Consider the following 21,452-nt stretch of genomic DNA (forward strand, 5'->3'; position numbering starts at 1 on the left):
CAGGAGAGGCGCCCATCTGCTTCTCCACCCTTCCCCCTCTCCTCCTTCCTCTGTCTCTCTCTTCCCCTCCCGCAGCCAAGGCTCCAATGGAGCAAAGATGGCCTGGGCACTGAGGATGGCTCTGTGGCCTCTGCCTCAGGCGCTGGAATGGCTCTGGATGCAACAGAGCAACGCCCCAGATGGGCAGAGCATCGCCCCCTGGTGGGCATGCCGGGTGGATCCCAGTCGGGTGCTTGCGGGAGTCTGTCTGACTGCCTCCCCATTTCCAGCTTCGGAAAAATGAAAAAAAAAAAAGATATAATAATTGTTAATTTAATATTTATAGTATTCTAAAAGAGCATTTTATGAATGTTATTATTGCTACAAGAACTTTCTTTAATTCCCAAAGAATATATTTCTAAACATAAAGTCACATTCCCAAGTTCAACAAAGTAACAAATTAAGCAGCATGTTTCTTTAATAACACATGCATGCACACACACAGAGAACCATACATATATATAAACACACACATATACCCACTTACATTATGTCTACTACACATCAGCTAAATATTGTTATTTTATTCTCCTAGCTACATTATAAAACAGAAACTGTTACTATCTTTATTTTAAAAATTGAGGGACAAAAGTCCAATGACTTGCTGTAGGTCACAGTGCTAGCAAGTAAGTGGTTGATTCTAAGTTCAAACCCCGCAGTCCGACTCCAGAGCCCAAACAAACTGTATTGTTAGTTGGTAGGGCGGGCCATACCAGCAAACAAAAACTGTGCTGCACAACAGATAGGATCCTACGAAAAGAACTCAAGATTTTATGTACACAAAATTGCATATGTAGCACGACAGCAATTATGGTTTTTAAAAATGCACAGAAATAAGAGTAGGAAGAAATATGACAAAATATTAACATTTACCACCCAGCAATGAGATCTGGATTCCTCTCTTCCAATACCTTTGAGTGTTTAAAATTTGACAAAGGGTATGAATCTCTTATACTATTAGATGCACACAAGAAAGATAAATACAAAAGCCATTTGACACTCTCCAAGAATGTTTCATCTTGTCAAGACTGCCTTTGAACACCTGCTAAAATAAGAATTCTAAAAGAAAACATCACTGAGTATGGCTATTTGTCCCAAAAAATTTTAAGAGAACTCCTACTATACCACAGTGCAGGCACAAACATATATATACTCTGGTTTCTGAAAGAACTATTTAAAACAAACAACTCCCCCCCAAAAAAGAAATAAAGGAAAATGATTTAGTAGAAATATTAAACAGTACAACTAGGAATGTTAAAAATGGTTTTAATCACTGGCACATGATTACTTAAGTGAGTAAAAGTAGAATGAAATGTGTTCTTAAAAGCCTAAACTAATAAACACATTTAGTTACATACTTAAAGATTTCCCAGGGGAAACTAGATTCTATGTTTAACATGATATATCACTGCCTATACTGTACTTTCAAGCTAAACATTACTTGTTCTGTATTATGCCCTATACATAAAATCTTTGAAACTGAAACTTTAAATGTTCTCTCTAGAACTTAAAACTCTCGCTTCCATCACATCCTACAACCAACTGCCCATATTGATTTTCTGCTGTTCAAATACAAGTGGGCTTTCTCTTCTCCCACTGTTTCTGAATCCGAGACAAAAACGGTATCTTCACCTAGCTCACATTTTGCCTCAAGAATTATATAGAAATCACGATTTTTTCCCGTCTGTTATCTGTATGTCCGTCCTAATGTGTCTATTGTCTTCAATTAGATTCCTTCAAAGACTGGCCTGCTACAAGTATTCAGCACAGTACAACACTTGGAAAAAGGAGTAATCAGAAAGAAAAGTAGCAATCTTGTTCTGTTTCAGGGCTTTGTTCCTCAGAGATTAAAAAATTTTTAATCTCTAAGAAATCAAACGTACGCACTTCCTGTTTGGGTCTCTCTCTTAGCGAGGGGTTGGGAACCTATGGCTCGCGAGCCAGATATGGCTCTTTTGATGGCTGTATCTGGTTCACAGACAAATCTTTAATAAAAAAAATTAAGTTAAAAATATAAAACATTCTCATGTATTACAATCTATTCATTTCCTGGAGCCAATCACTGCTGTCCTCCGGGACAACACCAAATTTTTATTGGATAATGCATACCGTACACGGGTCATTGTATGGCTCTCACGGAATTACATTTTAAAATATGTGGCGTTCATGGCTCTCTCAGCCAAAAAGGTTCCCAGCCCCTGCTCTTAGCACTTGCTCTTACCCGTATCCATCTGCCAGACGTACACAGAGCCGTCGGAACATCCCACCACCAGGTAGTCGTCAGCAGGCCTCCACTTAATCACGTGGATGGGGAAAAGATGACGGGATGCCAGCATGATGCACTTTTTCTCCCGCAAACTGAGCAGCCCGACCGAGTGGTCACTGGCCACAGAGCAGACACAGTGCTGCACTCTGGCCTGGAAGGAAGAACAGGCCTTCAGTACACTGAGGTTAAATTCAGAATAAAACAGAATAGAGCCTACCCTCAATATCTTAAACCAAAATTATTATAGCTATTAATACTATTATTATTTTTTTTGCCATAGACTAAAATTTTCATAAATAAATGATTTCAGTTTCCTTCATAATTCTGTTATTTTCATTTTTATTGAATTTCTTGGGGTGACAGTGGTTAACAAAATTCTACAGGTTTCAGGTGCACAATTCTACAACACATCTCTGTACACCATATTGTGTGTTCATCACCCCAGGTCACGTCTCTGTTCATCAGCATTTATGGCCCCTGTACTGTCCCGCCTCTCACCCCCCGGTCCCTGGCAATCACCACACTGTTGTCCCAGTCCATGAGCTTTTAATTACACAGTTAGGACTCTGGAAAATTAACCACAACATTCGGCTGTGTTGAAAATATGTCTCTTTGTGTTATATATAAAACACCTAGTTCAATCATTACAACACTCAGAAGAAAAAAATAAACTAAATCAATCCTAGATTAAGGGTGAACAAGATGCTTCGGAAAATCTGCTGTTCGAATGGGAAGATAACCTTACTAAAACGACTGCTAGACATCAGGAGGCAAAGCTGGAGAAAAAATTGATCTGTTATTATGTGTTCTCTTTCCACAGTGTAACCTGCCTTTGTTCGCTGGAGGGCTGCTCTCTGCGCTGCCTCTGTCTGCTTGTGACTGTCATTTAGACCCATGCTCGGCCCCACTCCTTTGCTCAGAAACGATACCCTCGTGGCCCCTCCGCTACAATCATTTCTGAAGAGCCCCAGACATTGTGTACGCCAAGAGGTGCTCCATCCACACCGCTGTCTATAATGGCAGCAGGCGCACCGCCTCAAAGACACACAATAGCCGATTAAATATTCCGCTGCGTATTTTCTGCTCATCTTTGGTTTTTGTCTAATTCCTCTTCAAAACAAGATGAAACATAAATAACCGAACAAAGATGGTCAAGATTGTTTTCACTAGCAACAGAAAACACGAGAACATGGATTCACCACCTGGAAAATTAAAAATTAAAGTCTTGGAATGTTTGAGACAGTTTCCAAGCCATTTAAAAGTTAACTTTCTAGTGATTTAGTGGATTATGCTTTTAGTTCAGACTAAGGTGAAACCATATGAAAATAGACGCCTGAAACTCATGATTGTATATACCGTATTTTTACTCCAGAAGACGCACTTTTTCCCCAAAAAAAGTGGAGGGGAAAATGCCCATGCATCTTATGGAGCAAAAAATACAGAATTTTACTAAATATTTTAACACACTATTTTGTTCAGAATTTTTTTTTTCCTTATTTTCCCCCTTAAAACCCTAGGTGTGTCTTATGGTCAGGTGCGTCTTATGGAACAAAAAATACGGTACCTATGTGGCTGTGTGCTGAGGACGAGGCCGACTGCACTACACAACACCATCCCTCCGCAGCACCCAATGGAAAGAAAATCTCTCAAACCCCACCCTGCTGGGCTTTGCTTAAGCAAGACAGCCTATTCTTAGCTAAAGAACAACAGCTCACTGATTTATATCTCACTGAATGCAAAAGGTTCACAGATATCAGATTTTTTTAAAAAGGGAAAAAGGGGCCCTGACCAGTTGGCTCAGTGGTAGAGCGTCGGCCTGGCGTGCAAGGGGTCCCGGGTTCGATTCCCGGCCAGGGCACACAGGAGAAGCGCCCATCTGCTTCTCCACCCCTCCCCCTCCCCTTCCTCTCTTCTCTCTCTTCCCCTCCCGCAGCAAGGCTGCATTGGAGCAAAGATGGCCCGGGCGCTGGGGATGGCTCCTTGGCCTCTGCCCCAGGCGCTAGAGTGGCTCTGGTCGCAACAGAGCAACGCCCCGGAGGGGGCAGAGCATCGCCCCCTGGTGGGCGTGCCGGGTGGATCCCAGTTGGGCGCATGCGGGAGTCTGTCTGACTGTCTCTCCCCGTTTCCAGATTCGGAAAAATACAAAAAAAATAATAATAATAAAAAAAAAAAGGGGAAAAAGGAAGGGTGTTAGCCAAATGTATGTGGGAAACACTAGTTACAATTGTTTTGATCCACTGAACTTTTTTATTTTTTTGTATTTTTCCGAAGTGAGAAACGGAGGGGGTGGGGCGCAGAGGCAGGCAGACAGACTCCCGCATGCGCCCAGCCGGGATCCACCCGGCATGCCCACCAGGGGGTGATGTTCTGACCATCTGGGCTGTTGTTCTGCTACAATCGGAGCCATTCTAGTGCCTGAGGTGGAGCCCATGGAGCCATCCTCAGTGCCCGGGCCAACTTTGCTCTAATAGAGCCTTGGCTGTGGGAGAGGAAGAGAGAGATAGAGAGAAAGGAGAGGCAGAAGGGTGGAAAAGCAGATAGGTGTTTCTCCTATGTGCCCTAGCGGGGAATCGAACCTGGGACTTTCACATGCTGGGCCAACGCTCTACCGCTGAGCCAACCCCCCAGGGCTTGGTCCACACAACTTCCAAGAACCTTTAGCACGCTGTTGTAAATATAATCATCTGTACAAGTGGGACAAAATACCCCTCATATCCAAATTTATGTTGACTATGGTAATCTTATGAGGCCTTATAGTAATCTTATGGTAATCTTATGAGTTTTTCAGGAACACATTTTGGGGAAAACTGCTGTAATTGGTTCCCTTCATGTTTTGGCTACTAAGAAACCTAGATCTCAATTTTCTATCTGTAACAGTACAAGATCATGGGCACACGTTTCTGAGTGTAGAGTCTCCCTCGTCTTACCCACTTTCTTCTTTCATTTTTTTCTTCACCATGATTTGCTTTATTTTTAATCCTACTGAACAATGTTTGAATTTTTAAAATAACCTGAAATCAATTTTTGAATGAAGCAGAACATTAACAAAACATAGTTATTAAGATTTAACTATTTACTCTTTACTAAAATTCAGGTGTTTTATTCTTTATTCTATCTTAGCTTGGACTTTTGTATTATAAATGTTTTAAATACCATAATAAACATAGGAAGTGTTTAGTATAATTTTTAAGTTAAAACCAAGTCCAGAAAGATCATGTTAAAAAGCCTTTATTAAAACATCATACAGGCCTGACCTCTGGTGGCACAGTGGATAAAGTGTCGACCTGGAATGCTGAGGTCGCCTGTTCAAAAGCCCGGGTTTGCCCGGTCAAGGCACATATTGGAGTTGATGCTTCCTGCTCCTTCCCCCTTCTCTCTTTCTCTCTCACTCTCTCTCTAAAAGTGAACAAATAAAATCTAAAAAAAATTATTAAAATAAAAAACATCATATAGAAGTTTCTTAAGCATTTATTAAGCTTACTTATTTCATGTTTTCTTATAAACATTCAATTGAAACATAAAACATGATTTCCTTCTTTAAAAGGACATATTAAGAAAAGTAGGGTTAGTTGACCTATGAAACATAAAAACTAGCCGTATAATTAAGTACTAAATCAAAATAAAGTGGCAGACTACAAAAATTTATTTTAATATAGGCAATGTTAGAATAAAACAGGGTAAAAATAAATGCCATAAAAATATATGCCTTTATTTTCAGTTATTTCACACTACATAAAATATTTATGAGTCTGACCAGACATACATTGCTAACCAAAGGTAATACAATGGATGCTCTGCATTTCTACAGATTACCATTAGTGCTGACTTTGTACTTATCGAATACATCCATCATTCAGCTTACAAAAACAGATGGTTTGCAAAATGATTGGTTAACTATTATTTCCTATAGCAAAACCAATCTGACAAAAAGTGGTTATTTTATGTATTTCTCTTATCAGAAAAAATAAACAGTGATCCTTTTCTTCATGTATGACTGACTAAAAAAATAATTCCGCCCTGGCCGGCTGGCTCAGTGGTAGAGGAAGTCCCGGGTTCGATTCCTGGCCAGGGCACACAGGAGAAGTGCTCATCTGCTTCTCCACCCCTCCCCCTCTCCTTCCTCTCTGTCTCTCTCTTCCCCACCCACAGCCAATGCTCCATTGGAGCAAAGTTGGTCCAGGCGCTGAGGATGGCTCCACGGCCTCCAACTTAGGTGCTAAAATGGCTCCAGCTGCAACAGAGCAACGTCTCAGATGGGGAGCATTGCCCCCTGGTGGGCATGCCGGGTGGATCCTGGTCGGGTGCATGTGGGAGTCTGTCTCTCTACCTCCCTGCTTCTCACTTCAGAAAAATAATAATAATAATAATAATTCCTACAGTCAGTAACATTATAACCATGTATAGTGTCAGATGGGTCTAGACTTTGCAACTAATATAGTATTGCATGTCAGGTGTAATTGAAAAAAAAATTTTAAATCTAAAAAGAAAGAGATTTTGCTTAGGGCAATGGGCATACAATACAGTGTGCAGATGATGTGTTGTTGGGTTGTGTACTTGAAACCTGTATGGTTTTGTAAACCAATGTCATCCCAATACATTTAATAAAAAAAGAGTAATTCTTAGCGAGCATTCCCTTTCATTTAGTCCCATCCTTCAGTCAAGCACTGGTCTGCACAGTTCGCATAACCTCTGCCACTGCTTCTGATTCTGTCAACTCACCGACTCTCCAAAATCTTGACAATGAGCTAATTCTTGATTAGAGGCACACTCCTAACCCAGCCAAGTCCACTGTCGTCTCATTAATGTTCACATGCACTCTTGTTATTTCTTTTCGAGGAGAGAAAATGAGGCATGAGTCAGGGTCAAGTTTGTTTATCTTTTTTTAAAAAAGGGGCACCCTGGCCGGATAGAGTATCATACCAATACACCAGGGTTGCAGGTTTGATCACTGGTCAGGGCACATACAAGAACTAATGAATGCACAAATAAGTGGAACAACAAATCAATCCATCTCTATCACTCTCTCTCCCTTCCTCTCTCTCTGAAATCACTACTAAAAATTTTTATTTTAAAAAGGTCAATTTTTACCAATATTCTTTACTGTGTTCAGTGTTCCTCACATTCCGGTCTATTGGTCGATTGTAACCTCTGAGCTGACAGGAAGCTGACAACCACTGAACTTCATATTCTCTCTCTCTTTGCCAATTATCTCTCACTGTAGTTTATAACTGCAGACAGTAAGCAAACAAACAGAAAAGGCTTCCCCATTCCTATGAGAAACTTGACCTTCAGCATCAACTCCTCATGAGAAATTCACTGCCAGAACTTCTCACCCTCCCCATTATACGGCAATTAACCATTTCAAAAATTCAAGAAAATGCGCCGGACCAGGCGGTGGTACAGTGGATAGAGCGTCGGACTGGGATGCAGAGGACCCAGGTTCGAGGCCCCGAGGTCACCAGCTTGAGTGCGGGCTCATCTGGTTTGAGCAAAAGCTCACCAGCTTGGACCCAAGGTTGCTGGCTCCAGCAAGGGGTTACTCGGTTTGCTGGAGGCCCGCGGTCAAGGCACATATGAGAAAGCAATCAATAAACAACTAAGGTGTTGCAATGCGCAATGAAAAACTAATGATTGATGCTTCTCCTCTCTCTCCATTCCTGTCTGTCCCTGTCTATCACTCTCTGTCTCTGTAAAAAATAAAAAAATTAAAATTAAAAAAAAATTTTTTAAAAATTCAAGAAAATGCAATCCATCCTCATAGAAAAATTTGAAAGCTCTATCTACATCAAATTATTACCCCTATTAATAAAAGTAAAGGACATACAAACCAAATATTAAATACCATAGCATCTGCTTTAAAAAGTAGATTACAGAATGTAATTTTCTAACAAGAAACAAAGAACTACAATTCCAAAAATTCTAGCTTTTTATTTCTACATGATCTACTCTTTCTAACATGTATATTTACATTAGTATGTTTTAAAGAATAGTTCTGTTACTTTCATACAGTGCAATCATGATGAAACTTGGCAGACATGCTCTACCCACACACACACCAAAAAAAAATAAAAAAATAAAAAAAATAAAAATAAAGATGATACATTGACCCTGCAAATAAAAATAAGCATCTGAAGAGTTAACTCTAGCTTTACTGTAATAAGCAACAGTCTGGAAATAGCCCAAATAATCAAGACCGGAAACAAAAAATAAATCAATATTACTATGCCCAAGAAAGCATAGTTATTAGAGGTACTTAACTCATAAGAAAAGACGGTTCTCTGCTTTTTAAATATGGATTAAAATAAATCTAATTTTTCTTCCTTCAAGAAAATGCTAGTCCAACGCATGAGAAGAAAACTGGCCTACAGTAGAAAGAGTCCAGGACAGTAAAACCTCATTAATTTTGATTCCACTAATTAATTCTGAGTTGATAGTTAACTTTGCAGGCTGTATGAACACAAATTAATATGTTATAAACAAAAGCAAATGCCTAGCCTGTTTAAATGGAAAATGGAAAAAAACCTATTCTTAAGCACTGCTTTGGTAATAATTTTAATTCAACAATGGACAGAGTAATGATAAATAATTCTCAGCTATCTGTGATATGAAGGCACTTAAAAGATTTGCTGAAATACAATTAACTTGGTTTCTTCTTATCTGTCCTCAAAATTATTAAAGAAGCACTTCTGCAATATTTTATAACTCTTATTCTCTTTTATTTAGACCCAGCTTCCCCACAAGTGAGTTCACTGATGCTGATGAGGAAGAGGAGGAAGAGGAGGAGGAAGAGGAGGAGGAGTAAATTCTGGAGTCTTGGTTATTGAACATTTTCTTCACCAACAAGGATTGATTCTATAATTTGATTCATTCAATTCTATTTTGCTTTCTTTCATTTCAACTGGAAAAGTAACCTAATACATACTTAACGTCAGGGTATTATTGTATAACAAGATTATGTGTAAGATATTAAAAATGCATAATTAAAATAATACAACTAAAAATTGTGAACTTCATACTTTTAAATTATGTGAAAAGCATTTATGCTCCACACTTTTTTTTATCACACACCCATTCAATAAAAAGCTCTGCAATGTATTCCCACTATATGTATATTTATAGATTACACACATACTGTGCCAATACATCATGGAGACTGTAAAACATGACCAAAATATATATTTTAAACGGATGACTCAAAGTTTAAATATTTAAGATGAAATGAAACACATCCATAAATGTCTTGCTAACAACTTGAACAACTTTGTTAGCATTAGTCAATACCTCAAGCACAACAGAGATCTTAGGAAAGGTCTTCCTGTGGTAGATGTAGTAGATATAAATACTTATTTTATATAATTATGAATTTTTTGGATGCCTTCATGCCAGATTGCTCAAATGATTACTGTTTGAACCTCATACTATGGCTGATGAAAAGGTATTTACTTTTCACTGGAAATACCTTCTACCTTTACTTCCTCTGCCCGTCCCGTGACAGCTAGTTAAGAACTATGTGGTATAACGGGCAGTTCTCTTAAGCAAACACGTTCTTCTGCAAGTACAACCAATGAGAGAAAAGCTGTCACTCTTCTTGGGGTGGCAAGCCCATTCTTCCCCAGGTGACATGTGCCATCTGATGTAGCAAACAAGTGAGGCACCAATGTTCTTCCATCTAGCAAATGTCCAGAAGCTATCTTTTTTAATGTTAAGAAAATGGCATAAATAAAAGCTCTGATAATTATTCCCACACCCCTTTAACTATCACACATATTCCACTTTAGCAGTACTCATGTCAACTGACACATGAATACCACCTGAATTTTTTTATTGTTATGGAACAGCATTTGTAGAGCATGGACCAAGCATCCTATTAATGTGGCTGGTACTTTATAGGTTAAAATGAGCCAAATCCATGTTCTAAACACTACTAACTCTGTCCTAGAAGCAGTATCAACCAACGACATCAAAAGCTAATTAAAAGCAAAGGCTGACCATGAGCAGCAGAATATTTAACCAAGTAAAAACTCTATTTTTATTTGATACAGGGACAAGGAAAGGGAGGAAAATACTGGACCAAAACAAGTTTATGCCAAGGTTAATTTTTTTTCAAAGAATTCTAATTCTAAACCAAAGTCTCATTGAATTTGCCAGTAAATAATCTTCACAGTACATTAGTGCTGAGCAGCGGAATGCACAAGCTATCACAGACTCTGACAGAGAATACACCATCTGGGTCATCCAGCCTGCCCTTAGCATTTTACAAGACTTCACTTTAAACCGTTCCCAGAAACCTCTTATGTAACCTGTTCCTAAGCATCTGCCATGAATTACAGAAATTAGAGAAAGCTAGTTTACCCCATCTACTAGATCTCTGGGGAACTGATTTGCTTTCCAACGATTCTCAATGTAAAATATTTTTTTTCTGGTTTTGCTAATTTGTTTGCTAAACTAACGTATTCTTTTCCTTCCTATCATTTCAGAAGCAATCTCTTAGCTACCTAAGACAATTCTTCTCTTTGTCTGAATATTGTTTAAACATATGAACACTGACTCCTGTCTCTCCTTTTAAATATGTCCATCATGAGACAAGCTATAAATGACCAGCCTCTTTCGCTCATAAATCAATCCCACCATTCTCTGAATCATTATTTCTTGTACTTCCCAGAACTCTTTCTATGGAACATAAATGTGCATTTAAGATGGATCATTTATCACTTTTAAATATTCTACCTAAATGGAAAATAAAAGCCTACAAATGTTATTTTAATATCCACAGTTTTACAAAACCAGATTTAAAATTTTTTCAGAAATCCACAGCCTATCCTACTTAAAAAACAAAAAGAGAGCAGTTTTAGCAGCTATTTTAGAAAATAAATCATGTTGTCCAACAAAAACACTAACAAAATATCTAATTGGGTAATTATGTTCTACAAGAAAATTAAGACTTACAGGGGCCATTTTTAATGTTTCCATTCATTCACTGTACACAACAGATAAATACGAAGAAATGGTGGGCCAGTCAGAACTTGTTTTCTTTGGCTGCACCCTTACTAGTAAAACAGCAAATACAAAAAATGAGTAATTTAATGTAAGATTAATAAGATATTGCCTATCAGGAGAAACTGTGCATTTTAATAAGAGAGATAATTTGTTAGTGTAGAGATGAGAGAGCCAAATCTTAAAGTATTCTGTAGGCTCTGTAGTATAATGGTTAGCACTCTAGACTCTGAAGGTATTCTGTAGGCTCCGTAGTATAATGGTTAGCACTCTAGACTCTGAAGGTATTCTGTAGGCTCCGTAGTATAATGGTTAGCACTCTAGACTCTGAAGATATTCTGTAGGTTCCGTAGTATAATGGTTAGCACTCTAGACGCTAAAAGTATTCTGTAGGCTCTGTAGTATAATGGTTAGCACTCTAGACTCTGAAGGTATTCTGTAGGCTCCGTAGTATAATGGTTAGCACTCTAGACTCTGAAGGTATTCTGTAGGCTCCGTAGTATAATGGTTAGCACTCTAGACTCTGAAGATATTCTGTAGGCTCCGTAGTATAATGGTTAGCACTCTAGACTCTGAAGGTATTCTGTAGGTTCCGTAGTATAATGGTTAGCACTCTAGACTCTGAAGATATTCTGTAGGTTCCGTAGTATAATGGTTAGCACTCTAGACGCTAAAAGTATTCTGTAGGCTCTGTAGTATAATGGTTAGCACTCTAGACTCTGAAGGTATTCTGTAGGCTCTGTAGTATAACGGTTAGCACTCTAGACTCTGAAGATATTCTGTAGGCTCCGTAGTATAATGGTTAGCACTCTAGACTCTGAAGGTATTCTGCAGGCTCTGTAGTATAATGGTTAGCACTCTAGACTCTGAAGGTATTCTGTAGGCTCTGTAGTATAATGGTTAGCACTCTAGACTCTGAAGTTATTCTGTAGGCTCTGTAGTATAATGGTTAGCACTCTAGACTCTGAAGGTATTCTGTAGGCTCTGTAGTATAATGGTTAGCACTCTAGACTCTGAAGGTATTCTGTAGGCTCTGTAGTATAATGGTTAGCACTCTAGACTCTGAAGGTATTCTGTAGGCTCTGTAGTATAATGGTTAGCACTCTAGACTCTGAAGGTATTCTGTAGGCTCTGTAGTATAATGGTTAGCACTCTAGACTCTGAAGTTATTCTGTAGGCTCTGTAGTATAATGGTTAGCACTCTAGACTCTGAAGGTATTCTGTAGGCTCTGTAGTATAATGGTTAGCACTTTATACTCTGAAGGTATTCTGCAGGCTCCGTAGTATAATGGTTAGCACTCTAGACTCTGAAGGTATTCTGTAGGTTCCGTAGTATAATGGTTAGCACTCTAGACGCTAAAAGTATTCTGTAGGCTCTGTAGTATAATGGTTAGCACTCTAGACTCTGAAGGTATTCTGCAGGCTCCGTAGTATAATGGTTAGCACTCTAGACTCTGAAGGTATTCTGTAGGCTCTGTAGTATAATGGTTAGCACTCTAGACTCTGAAGGTATTCTGTAGGCTCTGTAGTATAATGGTTAGCACTCTAGACTCTGAAGGTATTCTGCAGGCTCCGTAGTATAATGGTTAGCACTCTAGACTCTGAAGGTATTCTGTAGGTTCCGTAGTATAATGGTTAGCACTCTAGACTCTAAAAGTATTCTAAGGTTTTAAGAAACTCAAAGCATTGTCCTTACCTCCTTTTTGCATGCCAGTCAATTGTCTAAAGTTACTGCCCAAGCCCACACCCAAAGCTTGGGCTACACACATTCAGGGGTCCACAGGGAGGACCTCACTTATCAGACTGCACTAAATGAGGACTCCAGGTGGCTGCGGGTCCCACCCCTCCCCTCCTACTTCTCAACTCTTCACTTCGAGCCTGAATGGCACCATCCACTCTGACATAGAAAGAAGACCAGACCATATTTAGAAAATGCCTGTATTTTATAAAACAATGCATATTTAATTAAAAAAAATTAATTTCAAAAAGGCAGTATTGAATGCATAAAAAAATTTGACCTCAAAATCTAAGACAGTAAAGTGTTAAAGGGAAAAAAATGTTGCAGAACATCGTGTCTACTGTGCTATATTGTAGAAAATGAATGACAGGTCTGCTTCATGCATTTGCTTCATTTACATTTCCAAAGCTCACTCTGCTTGGCTTCAGAGACTAGGCTGTAGTTACAGACATTGTTTTCTAAATTAACATTCAAGTTATAATAGTTACAGAAGTTCAAATTCAAAAACTAAAGAAAGAGCTAACTCAGGCAAAAGTTTTAGGTACTTTTTCAGAATGAAAAAGAAGTCATATTAAAAAGAAAACTTCATTTGTTAATTACTCTTACCAGCTGTGAACATTAACCACACTGCATACAATATAATCACACATATCATTCATATTATGACAGCCCTGTCTGTGAGAGCTAAGGACCTACTACTGTCAAATCAAGGCACAAACTTTAATATTCAGGTTAGATATCTGGCACTCATTTCACAAACCCGTGCTGCCCCCTTCTGGATACTTTGGGAAATTACATAACCTTAAAAGTTGAGTAAGATGTTATAAATGAAAAACTGACTGAAAAAAAGAAATGCAGCCCTGGCCGGTTGGCTCAGCGGTAGAGCGTCGGCCTGGCATGCGGGGGACCCAGGTTCAATTCCCGGCCAGGGCACATACAAGAAGCGCCCATTTGCTTCTCCACCCCCCCTTCCTTCCTCTCTGTCTCTCTCTTCCCCTCCCGCAGCCAAGGCTCCATTAGAGCAAAGATGGCCCGGGCGCTGGGGATGGCTTCTTGACCTCTGCCCCAGGCGCTAGAGTGGCTCTGGTCGCGGCAGAGCATCGCCCCCTGGTGGGCGTGCCGGGTGGATCCCGGTCGGGCGCATGCGGGAGTCTGTCTGACTGTCTCTCCCCGTTTCCAGCTTCAGAAAAATACAAAAAAAAAAAAAAAAAAGAAATGCACCCCCACGTTTATGGCAGCATTGTTCACAGTAGGGAAGATCTGGAAACAGCCCAAGTGTCCATCAGTGGACAAGTGGATTAAAAAACTTTGGTACATATATACATACAATGGAATACTATGGGGCTATGAAAAAGGAAATATTACCAAAAGAAGGAAATATTACCTCTTGCAACAGTATGGAGGGACCTGGAAACTATTATGTTGAGTGAAATAAGCCAGGCAGAGAAAGAAAAATATCATATGACTTCACTCATTTGAGGAATCCAAGGAATAATGAGAACTGAGGAACGGAATTGAGACAGAAGAGGGATCAAAGGGACCAGAGGAAAAGAGGACAGAGGGAAAGGGGATGATAGGATGGGATAAACCTAAAGGGAAGGGGGGAGGGTGCTGTAGGGAGGGGGGCAAGGGAGATGTTGAGGGGAATATGAGGGAGAGGGGAAGCATTCGGCGTGACCCTAGAATCTATGTAAACACAATTAATTAAATAAAAAGAAAGAAAGACCATCATTTTTTTCAACAAACCTATTAAAGGATTTAGCCTACCTGCTCACACAGAGAAATATATGTATTATTGGTACCAAATAATTTATTTTGAAACATTTTCCAAAACTTCTGAATAAAGTTCTAGCAGTAGCAGAAAGCCCAGATACTTCATCCATGCCAATGAGAGAAGAAAATAAATATTACATATTTTTACTAAAAGCAAATGAAACATGACACTTAAAGAAGTCATTTTTTTGTTCCCTTCCACACTCACTCTTCTAATTCCCAAAAACAAAACCGAATCTGATTGTGGTACTTATCTTTCTAGTTCAATTTTAATGTTTTCACTACAATACATGTATCCAGAAATACACAGTATGCATTCGTCTGTTTTTAAAATGCAAACAAATGGTATCATACTATATAACACACACGAAGTTCCAGGCCACGGCTGGACTTGCAAACACGGCCACCTGCGGCGCAATCCGCTCGGGGACCATGGGTCGCTCCGCACGAGGACACCAGCACAACTCCGCAGTTAAAAACTACCCATCGAGTCCGCCATACTAAGCCTGACAGTAACGTAACTGGGCTCTACCACACAGTAAAATAATCTTTTTTGATCAACTTACACTACAGTTTTCAGGTGGAACTAGGAGTTGAGTAATTTCACCACCATGCACACAGAAGATATGTTTCATTTCTCCAGAAAATATGTCCCAAATTATGACTGAGAAGTCCACACCTCCAGATACCAAGTATCTCTGATCATAACGAGCCGAGGCCTGATGAGGGTACAGCAAACAGGTGACTTTGTTCCGATGCCCACGGAGTGTTCTGTGAGGTGGCCAACCTGTGAATGAGGTTTGGGATTTAAAATGGGCAAGTCCAATCCTCACCAAATAAAAGTAAATGTGAATCGTCAAAATAGCTATAAATTTTATCCAGGGAAAAGCTTCTGGTTTGATCTGCTAACACTGCTCTGTCCAATGCAGCACCTTCTAGCCATAAAAGAGCACAGAGTACTTGAATACGGCTATTCTAGACTCACATGTGCTAGACAGGTAACATATGCATGAGATAGCAAAGCCTCAGAACAAAAAACACTGATGTTAAAATTCTCATTGAAATGAAATAGTTTTGCTATATGGGGTTAAATAGCATACACTATTAAAATTAATATCACCTGTTTCATTCTTACTTTTTAATGTGGCTATTACAAAACTATATATATCGTTACATATATGTATTTCCACTGGACAGTTCAGTCCTAAAAGATTATCAGTATTAATGGCAATAATAGTGATTATTTAGTAAACCACAGAGGTAACTACTCATAAATGGGACTCCTAATATACAAAAGATAAAATTGGACACTTCTTCCTTCACAATCATCAGATGGTATTTACTCCAAGATTCAACACTGAATATTTTATTCCCTGCACATTAAACTCTGTCAACTACTAGCACACTAGCAACTACACCAGTTCACTGTATTTGTTAAAAACAAAGCACTGTATGCAACACTGCGGCATCACGGGCACAGAGCGCCCTAAACACCAGGCACTGGAAGGTCTCAGGGTACCTCTTCGGAGCATGTGTTCCCCTTGCAGCAGCTGGACTATGGCCGTCTGTGTGGCAGGCACAATCACGATGCTTCCGTCGTCGCGGCCACAAACAAGCCGTCCGTGCGCTGGTATGTACACACTTGCGGTTACTTTCAGAGGTTCATTGCTACTGGGGACCACGCTCAGCTGATCTATAATTCCAGCAGGACAAGGGTTGAGCTTATCAAATGCTTCTTGCAAACTAACAGAAGTTGTTACTTCCAACCCTGGGGAGGTTTGGTTTTGAATAAAAGAAAAACAGTGTGCACATTAGAAAATAAGTTTTAAATACTAAAACAAACGTACTTATAGTTGATTTAGTAATATACTAAAAAACGGTAACTGTCATCAACCATAATTCTAAGATTTTGTTATTTAGTGGTTAGTATTTAGGTTGTTGAAATAAAAAAATTAGGAAAATTGCTGTACTTGATTTATTATTACCTTCTTCCCCTTCCTGTTTATCAGGTATGTTTGATATGTTCCAAATATTCAATCTTCCAGAAGAATCCCCCTGAATTAACAGTTTAGGGAAGTATTCCCTGGCTCCATAGAAGAACCGAGTAACAGGAGGGCAAATTAGCAACTGAAAAAAAAATTGTTCAAGTATCTTTAGCTATCTTTTTAATCACACATTAACATTTTTCAGATAAGGATGTAAAAAAAGTATTTATAGCATGAGTCTTCAACAATATTTTGATGTAATTCTGTAGTCTTGATGTACATGTCAATTAATATTCACATTCAGTATAACACAAAGAAATGCTTTGTATAAAAATGTAAATGTATATAAAAATTATATATATTTTTATAGTATATTAAATTAGTATTTAGGTTCCTTTTTGTTGCTTTATAAAATCTGATTAGCCACCACAACAATGCAATTTATTATTAAATAATTAGCACAAAGACATACCGCTCTTTACCAAGAGAAAAGTCTCCACTCAAAAGGTCAAAAGGGGAGAACTACCCTTTTGTCCATTCCTAATTAGTCACTAGGAACAGCAGCAAAATTAAACTACCAAGTTTGTGCAACTACTAAGAACAAAAACCATTCAATAGGGTCTCTTGTATATACTTTCATTCTAAAACAAATTATTTTTCTGCTTAAGATCTTTGTGCCTACAGTGAGATTCCTTATTTGAGAATCCTAAATAGTGTTAGAATCTTAAAATTAAAATTTAGAGTATTAATTCACAGATACTTGAATATTAAAACATTGAATCTTATCCTGAAATGCAGTAATAAAAACTTCAATTTTTATTATAATTTCCTTGTTTGATATTAACTGTTTTTTCTAAAAAGCATAGCTTATAAAAATATATATATATTAAGAATTATCAATTTTTTTACTTTTCTTAAATTGTGAAAATTACTAAAAGTTTTCATCGATAACATATTAAACAAGAAATTGCTATAGCAGCTGTAATAACCAATATTCTGTATTTCAACACATGAGTAACTCACATCACAATATATTTTCATTTAAAATGTACCAAGGAGCTGATAGTTAAAGAAATATAAAATGTATTTATTTTGTTTTGTTTTGTGTATATTTTTTATAAAATCATCATCCTTTAATTTTACTGGACATGACTGTCTAGGCTGAAGATTGTCTAGCAGAGCAGGAAGTAAAAGTTTAGGCTAAGAGAATAAAGGACAAACATGTATAAATCCTGTATATTCAAAATATACATGATAAATATTCCCTTCCCCTCATCATCCCTCCACATAGAGTGAACAAAATTTCCAGTGTTAAAGCTGTGGAATCCCAGAAATAAAGGAAACTGTATTTTCAAACCAAAGCCTCTTCCTTACTAGTAAAAACCCAGTAGTAAGAGTTGAAAACCCAGGACTAAGTGCTGTTGCATTTCAACTTTAAACTGATATTAACAAAGTTTTAAGAAATCATAATTAAACTACAATTTTTATAGGGAAAAATTTCTTATATTTTTCACTTCTATAGGCTAATGATTTAAATCACAGACACGATTTTTGGGAGATAATGCAATCCTTGTTCAAATATAAGCTATTAGTCAGCATTATTATTGATGACCTTTGCCCTTCTAAAAGGGCATTACATAAAAAATAAATATACAAATAATAAAAAAAGGACATTACATCTGTCACTGTGTTTATAACTGCATGAGTGTATAAAATAAAGGTATACCATCTATATGAACTTATCAAAAAAGCCCTTCCTACTGTGGAATCGGCACCGGACCATTTGTGTTCCCAGAGCAAGGTGAACGCTATATTACAGGCACATTACAATTTAAGATATGCGAATATACACTTGTGCTTATGATCGACCACATCAAAGTGGTTTACAGTGTCTGACACAATACCCTGAATTCCAAATGACTTGGCTACCAAAAGACACCAAAAACAAGAGTTAGAAACATTTTTCAACGTAACTCTCAATTACGAGCGATACCTGAAGAAGTTTACCTCTTTATCTGTGCGGTCCAAGAGGCTATGCTGCAGAGGAGGAATTAAATTTTCAACTGCTTTCCCCACATCACTGCGGAATGAGTCACTAGCTGGAAGGCAGCTGAGAATGAGAAACACACAGCCTTCAATTAAAATACTGACGGAAATATTCTGTCAGGCCATCTGATGAGGTTTCTGACATGAACAAACAAATGGATTCTGAAGTTACATTAACTTAGCATTAAATGATGAACATCATCAAAATATCCTCTTTCACATAAAAATCCACCTAATATTTGTACTTAGAAATTAAACTAGAATTACTTATGTAACTCAGAGAGTTCTGAGGGGTTTTTCTTTTGACCTATATTAAATATTTACACTATCCACATTTGCACACAAGTTATGCCCCAAATTCTGAATCTTTGGCTTTTGATTCAAGTCCTAACTTATTATTGATTGAATACCTGGCAGGTAGTTTGTAAATATAACTTTGCCCATTTTCAGTCCAAATGATTACTTTATCTGCAGATACAAAGTCACCTCCGGTCCACGTCTGTCCATTTTCACTAGGACCCGAACACAACAGGGAATAGTCTCCCGCGTCAAATACCTACAAGGAACGAGAGGTTCACAGTCTAGTCTGTGCTGGTCACATTGAAGGAAGATACAGTGACGTTCCAACTTAATATTAAAAAAAAACTTTTAGAATACATTTAACAAACTCAGGTCTTTCAAGTTTGCTACCCCTGTTAAAGACATTTCGTCGTGAGCTCAGGGTATAGTCACCTCCACTAAGGAAACACCAGTATGATCCCAGCTATGTGGTTGGACAGCAAACCCATCAGCCTTTCTTACCTGGAGAAAGGAATGCTCTGTTCAGGAATGCTCCGTTGGTTGGCAGGAAACCAACCTCCAGAATGCACAGTTATTTCTATGTCCAGTGACATTTCTCACAATTAACTTCAACATCAGAATATCTCCTTATAGATCTCCTTATTAATAAGGAAATTACCTTACTTTACTTTTTTACATCAATATAAGCCAGAGAAAGACAAGTATCATGTGATTTCAACTAGGTGTGGTCACCAATCAACAAAATAAACTAACAAAATTAAAACAGATAAAGATACATAGGACAGACAGCTGTCACAGGGGAGAGGGGTTGAGGGCTGGGTGAGAAAGGGAAAGGGCTTAACCAAAGGAAAAAACCACAGACAAAAAAAAGAGAAAAACCTGTAAATAGGAAGCTAATAGACTCAGTTTTATTATTTAATAATTCTCACAAATAAAGCCCCTATTATTTCATCAGCAATACAAGTTATTGAACTTTTGGGGCCATTGTTCTCAGAAGACCCTTAGAATGACTGCAGGAGGCAAGCAGACAAGCACTGCTACCCTATTTTACAGACAGGAAACTGATAAAAAAAAACAAACAAAAAAACGGCTACAACACCTGCTCAAGGTCACGTGTACGGTGAGAGAAGTGGGACCAAACCCCGATCTTATCATTCCTAGCAGAATTTTCCTTCCTACCACTTTTAATATTTGACAAAATACATTCTATATTGCTAGGAAATTTCTCCAGGAGAAATGAGTCATTCAATACAGAGTTTTTATTTTATTTTTCTTTAAATAAAAGAACAATGAAGTTGCTGTTCAGAGCCTTGAAATTAGAGAAAATCCTAGCTCAATTCATCATGACTTGCTGTAACATTAATCAGTATGTAACATCAGCATTACAAGAATAGCCAAGAAAAGTCCAAGAATGGGATTATAAAGTGAGAACAGCTCTCCTGCACTATTACCTATTAAAACAAGTGATAAAGCTAAAGAAAATAAAATTAAGTCGGAAACAGATTCAACTAATATTGGAAAGAAGTGCATTACGGAGGCACAAAGGAAAAACATGAATCATTCACAAGTAACACCAGGAAGGGCGGCCACAGTGGGCAGGGCCATCCGGAAGAAAAGTAAAGTAGGATTCACATCTCACAATTTAAACAAAACAATTTCCAGATTGAAGAGCGAAAGGTATAAAAGGTAAAATCATACAAACATTAGGAAAAAAAATAAAAGACTTTTTAAAAAAGAATCTCAACTCATGGTGAGCCCTGGAGAACGTGTCACAAACTGAGACCACACAATAGAAGATGATAATGGAACCATGTTAAAATTGAAAACTTCCTTACGGCAATAAGATACAAAAGCTTCATTCTGGTGGGTGGGGCACTACCTCGGTGTTGTTCGGGATGCATTTCTCTGATGACTAGTGAAGCTAAACACCTTTCTATACTTTTCTGGCCACCTGGCTTTCTTTCATGAAATGTTTTTGTCCATTTTCCCACTCAGTTGTATTTTTCATCTTGATTTGCAGGAGTTGGTTTTCTTATAAATAACAGGTGAGTCCTCCATCATATGTGTATATTGCAACTATCCTCTCTCTCTCTTGGGGCTGGCTTTCACTCGTCTGTGTGCATTTAAGAAAAGGCTGTTCTCACATGGTCATAAAATGATTACCATGGACACAAAAACCTGGTATTAGATAGGACTTCTGGGAGAGGAAGAGAAGTAAGTACCAGGGAAAGGGTGTACTTTTCACTATATCCTCTTGCACTGGCTTTTTATTATTATTATTTCTATTTGCACGTGTTTTGAATTTTAAGGC

At 38.2% G+C, this 21,452-nt stretch overlaps 1 protein-coding gene across 2 annotated transcripts in view; it reads right to left on the reverse strand.

Moving 5' to 3' along the window:
* WDR7 (WD repeat domain 7) overlaps positions 1-21,452 on the reverse strand; it is a 307,399-nt gene that overhangs the window by 249,401 nt on the left and 36,546 nt on the right. For both annotated transcript variants that reach the window (XM_066353645.1, XM_066353646.1), the window contains exons 8-13: positions 19,252-19,397; positions 18,803-18,905; positions 16,796-16,937; positions 16,330-16,578; positions 15,377-15,597; positions 2,261-2,456 (exon numbers count right to left, since the gene is read on the reverse strand). In XM_066353645.1, the coding sequence (XP_066209742.1) occupies positions 2,261-2,456; positions 15,377-15,597; positions 16,330-16,578; positions 16,796-16,937; positions 18,803-18,905; positions 19,252-19,397 (1,057 nt within the window). The remainder of the gene's footprint in view (positions 1-2,260; positions 2,457-15,376; positions 15,598-16,329; positions 16,579-16,795; positions 16,938-18,802; positions 18,906-19,251; positions 19,398-21,452) is intronic.

The sequence above is a fragment of the Saccopteryx leptura genome, chromosome 11, assembly GCF_036850995.1.
Source record: "Saccopteryx leptura isolate mSacLep1 chromosome 11, mSacLep1_pri_phased_curated, whole genome shotgun sequence".
Taxonomy (NCBI): Eukaryota; Metazoa; Chordata; class Mammalia; order Chiroptera; family Emballonuridae; genus Saccopteryx; species Saccopteryx leptura.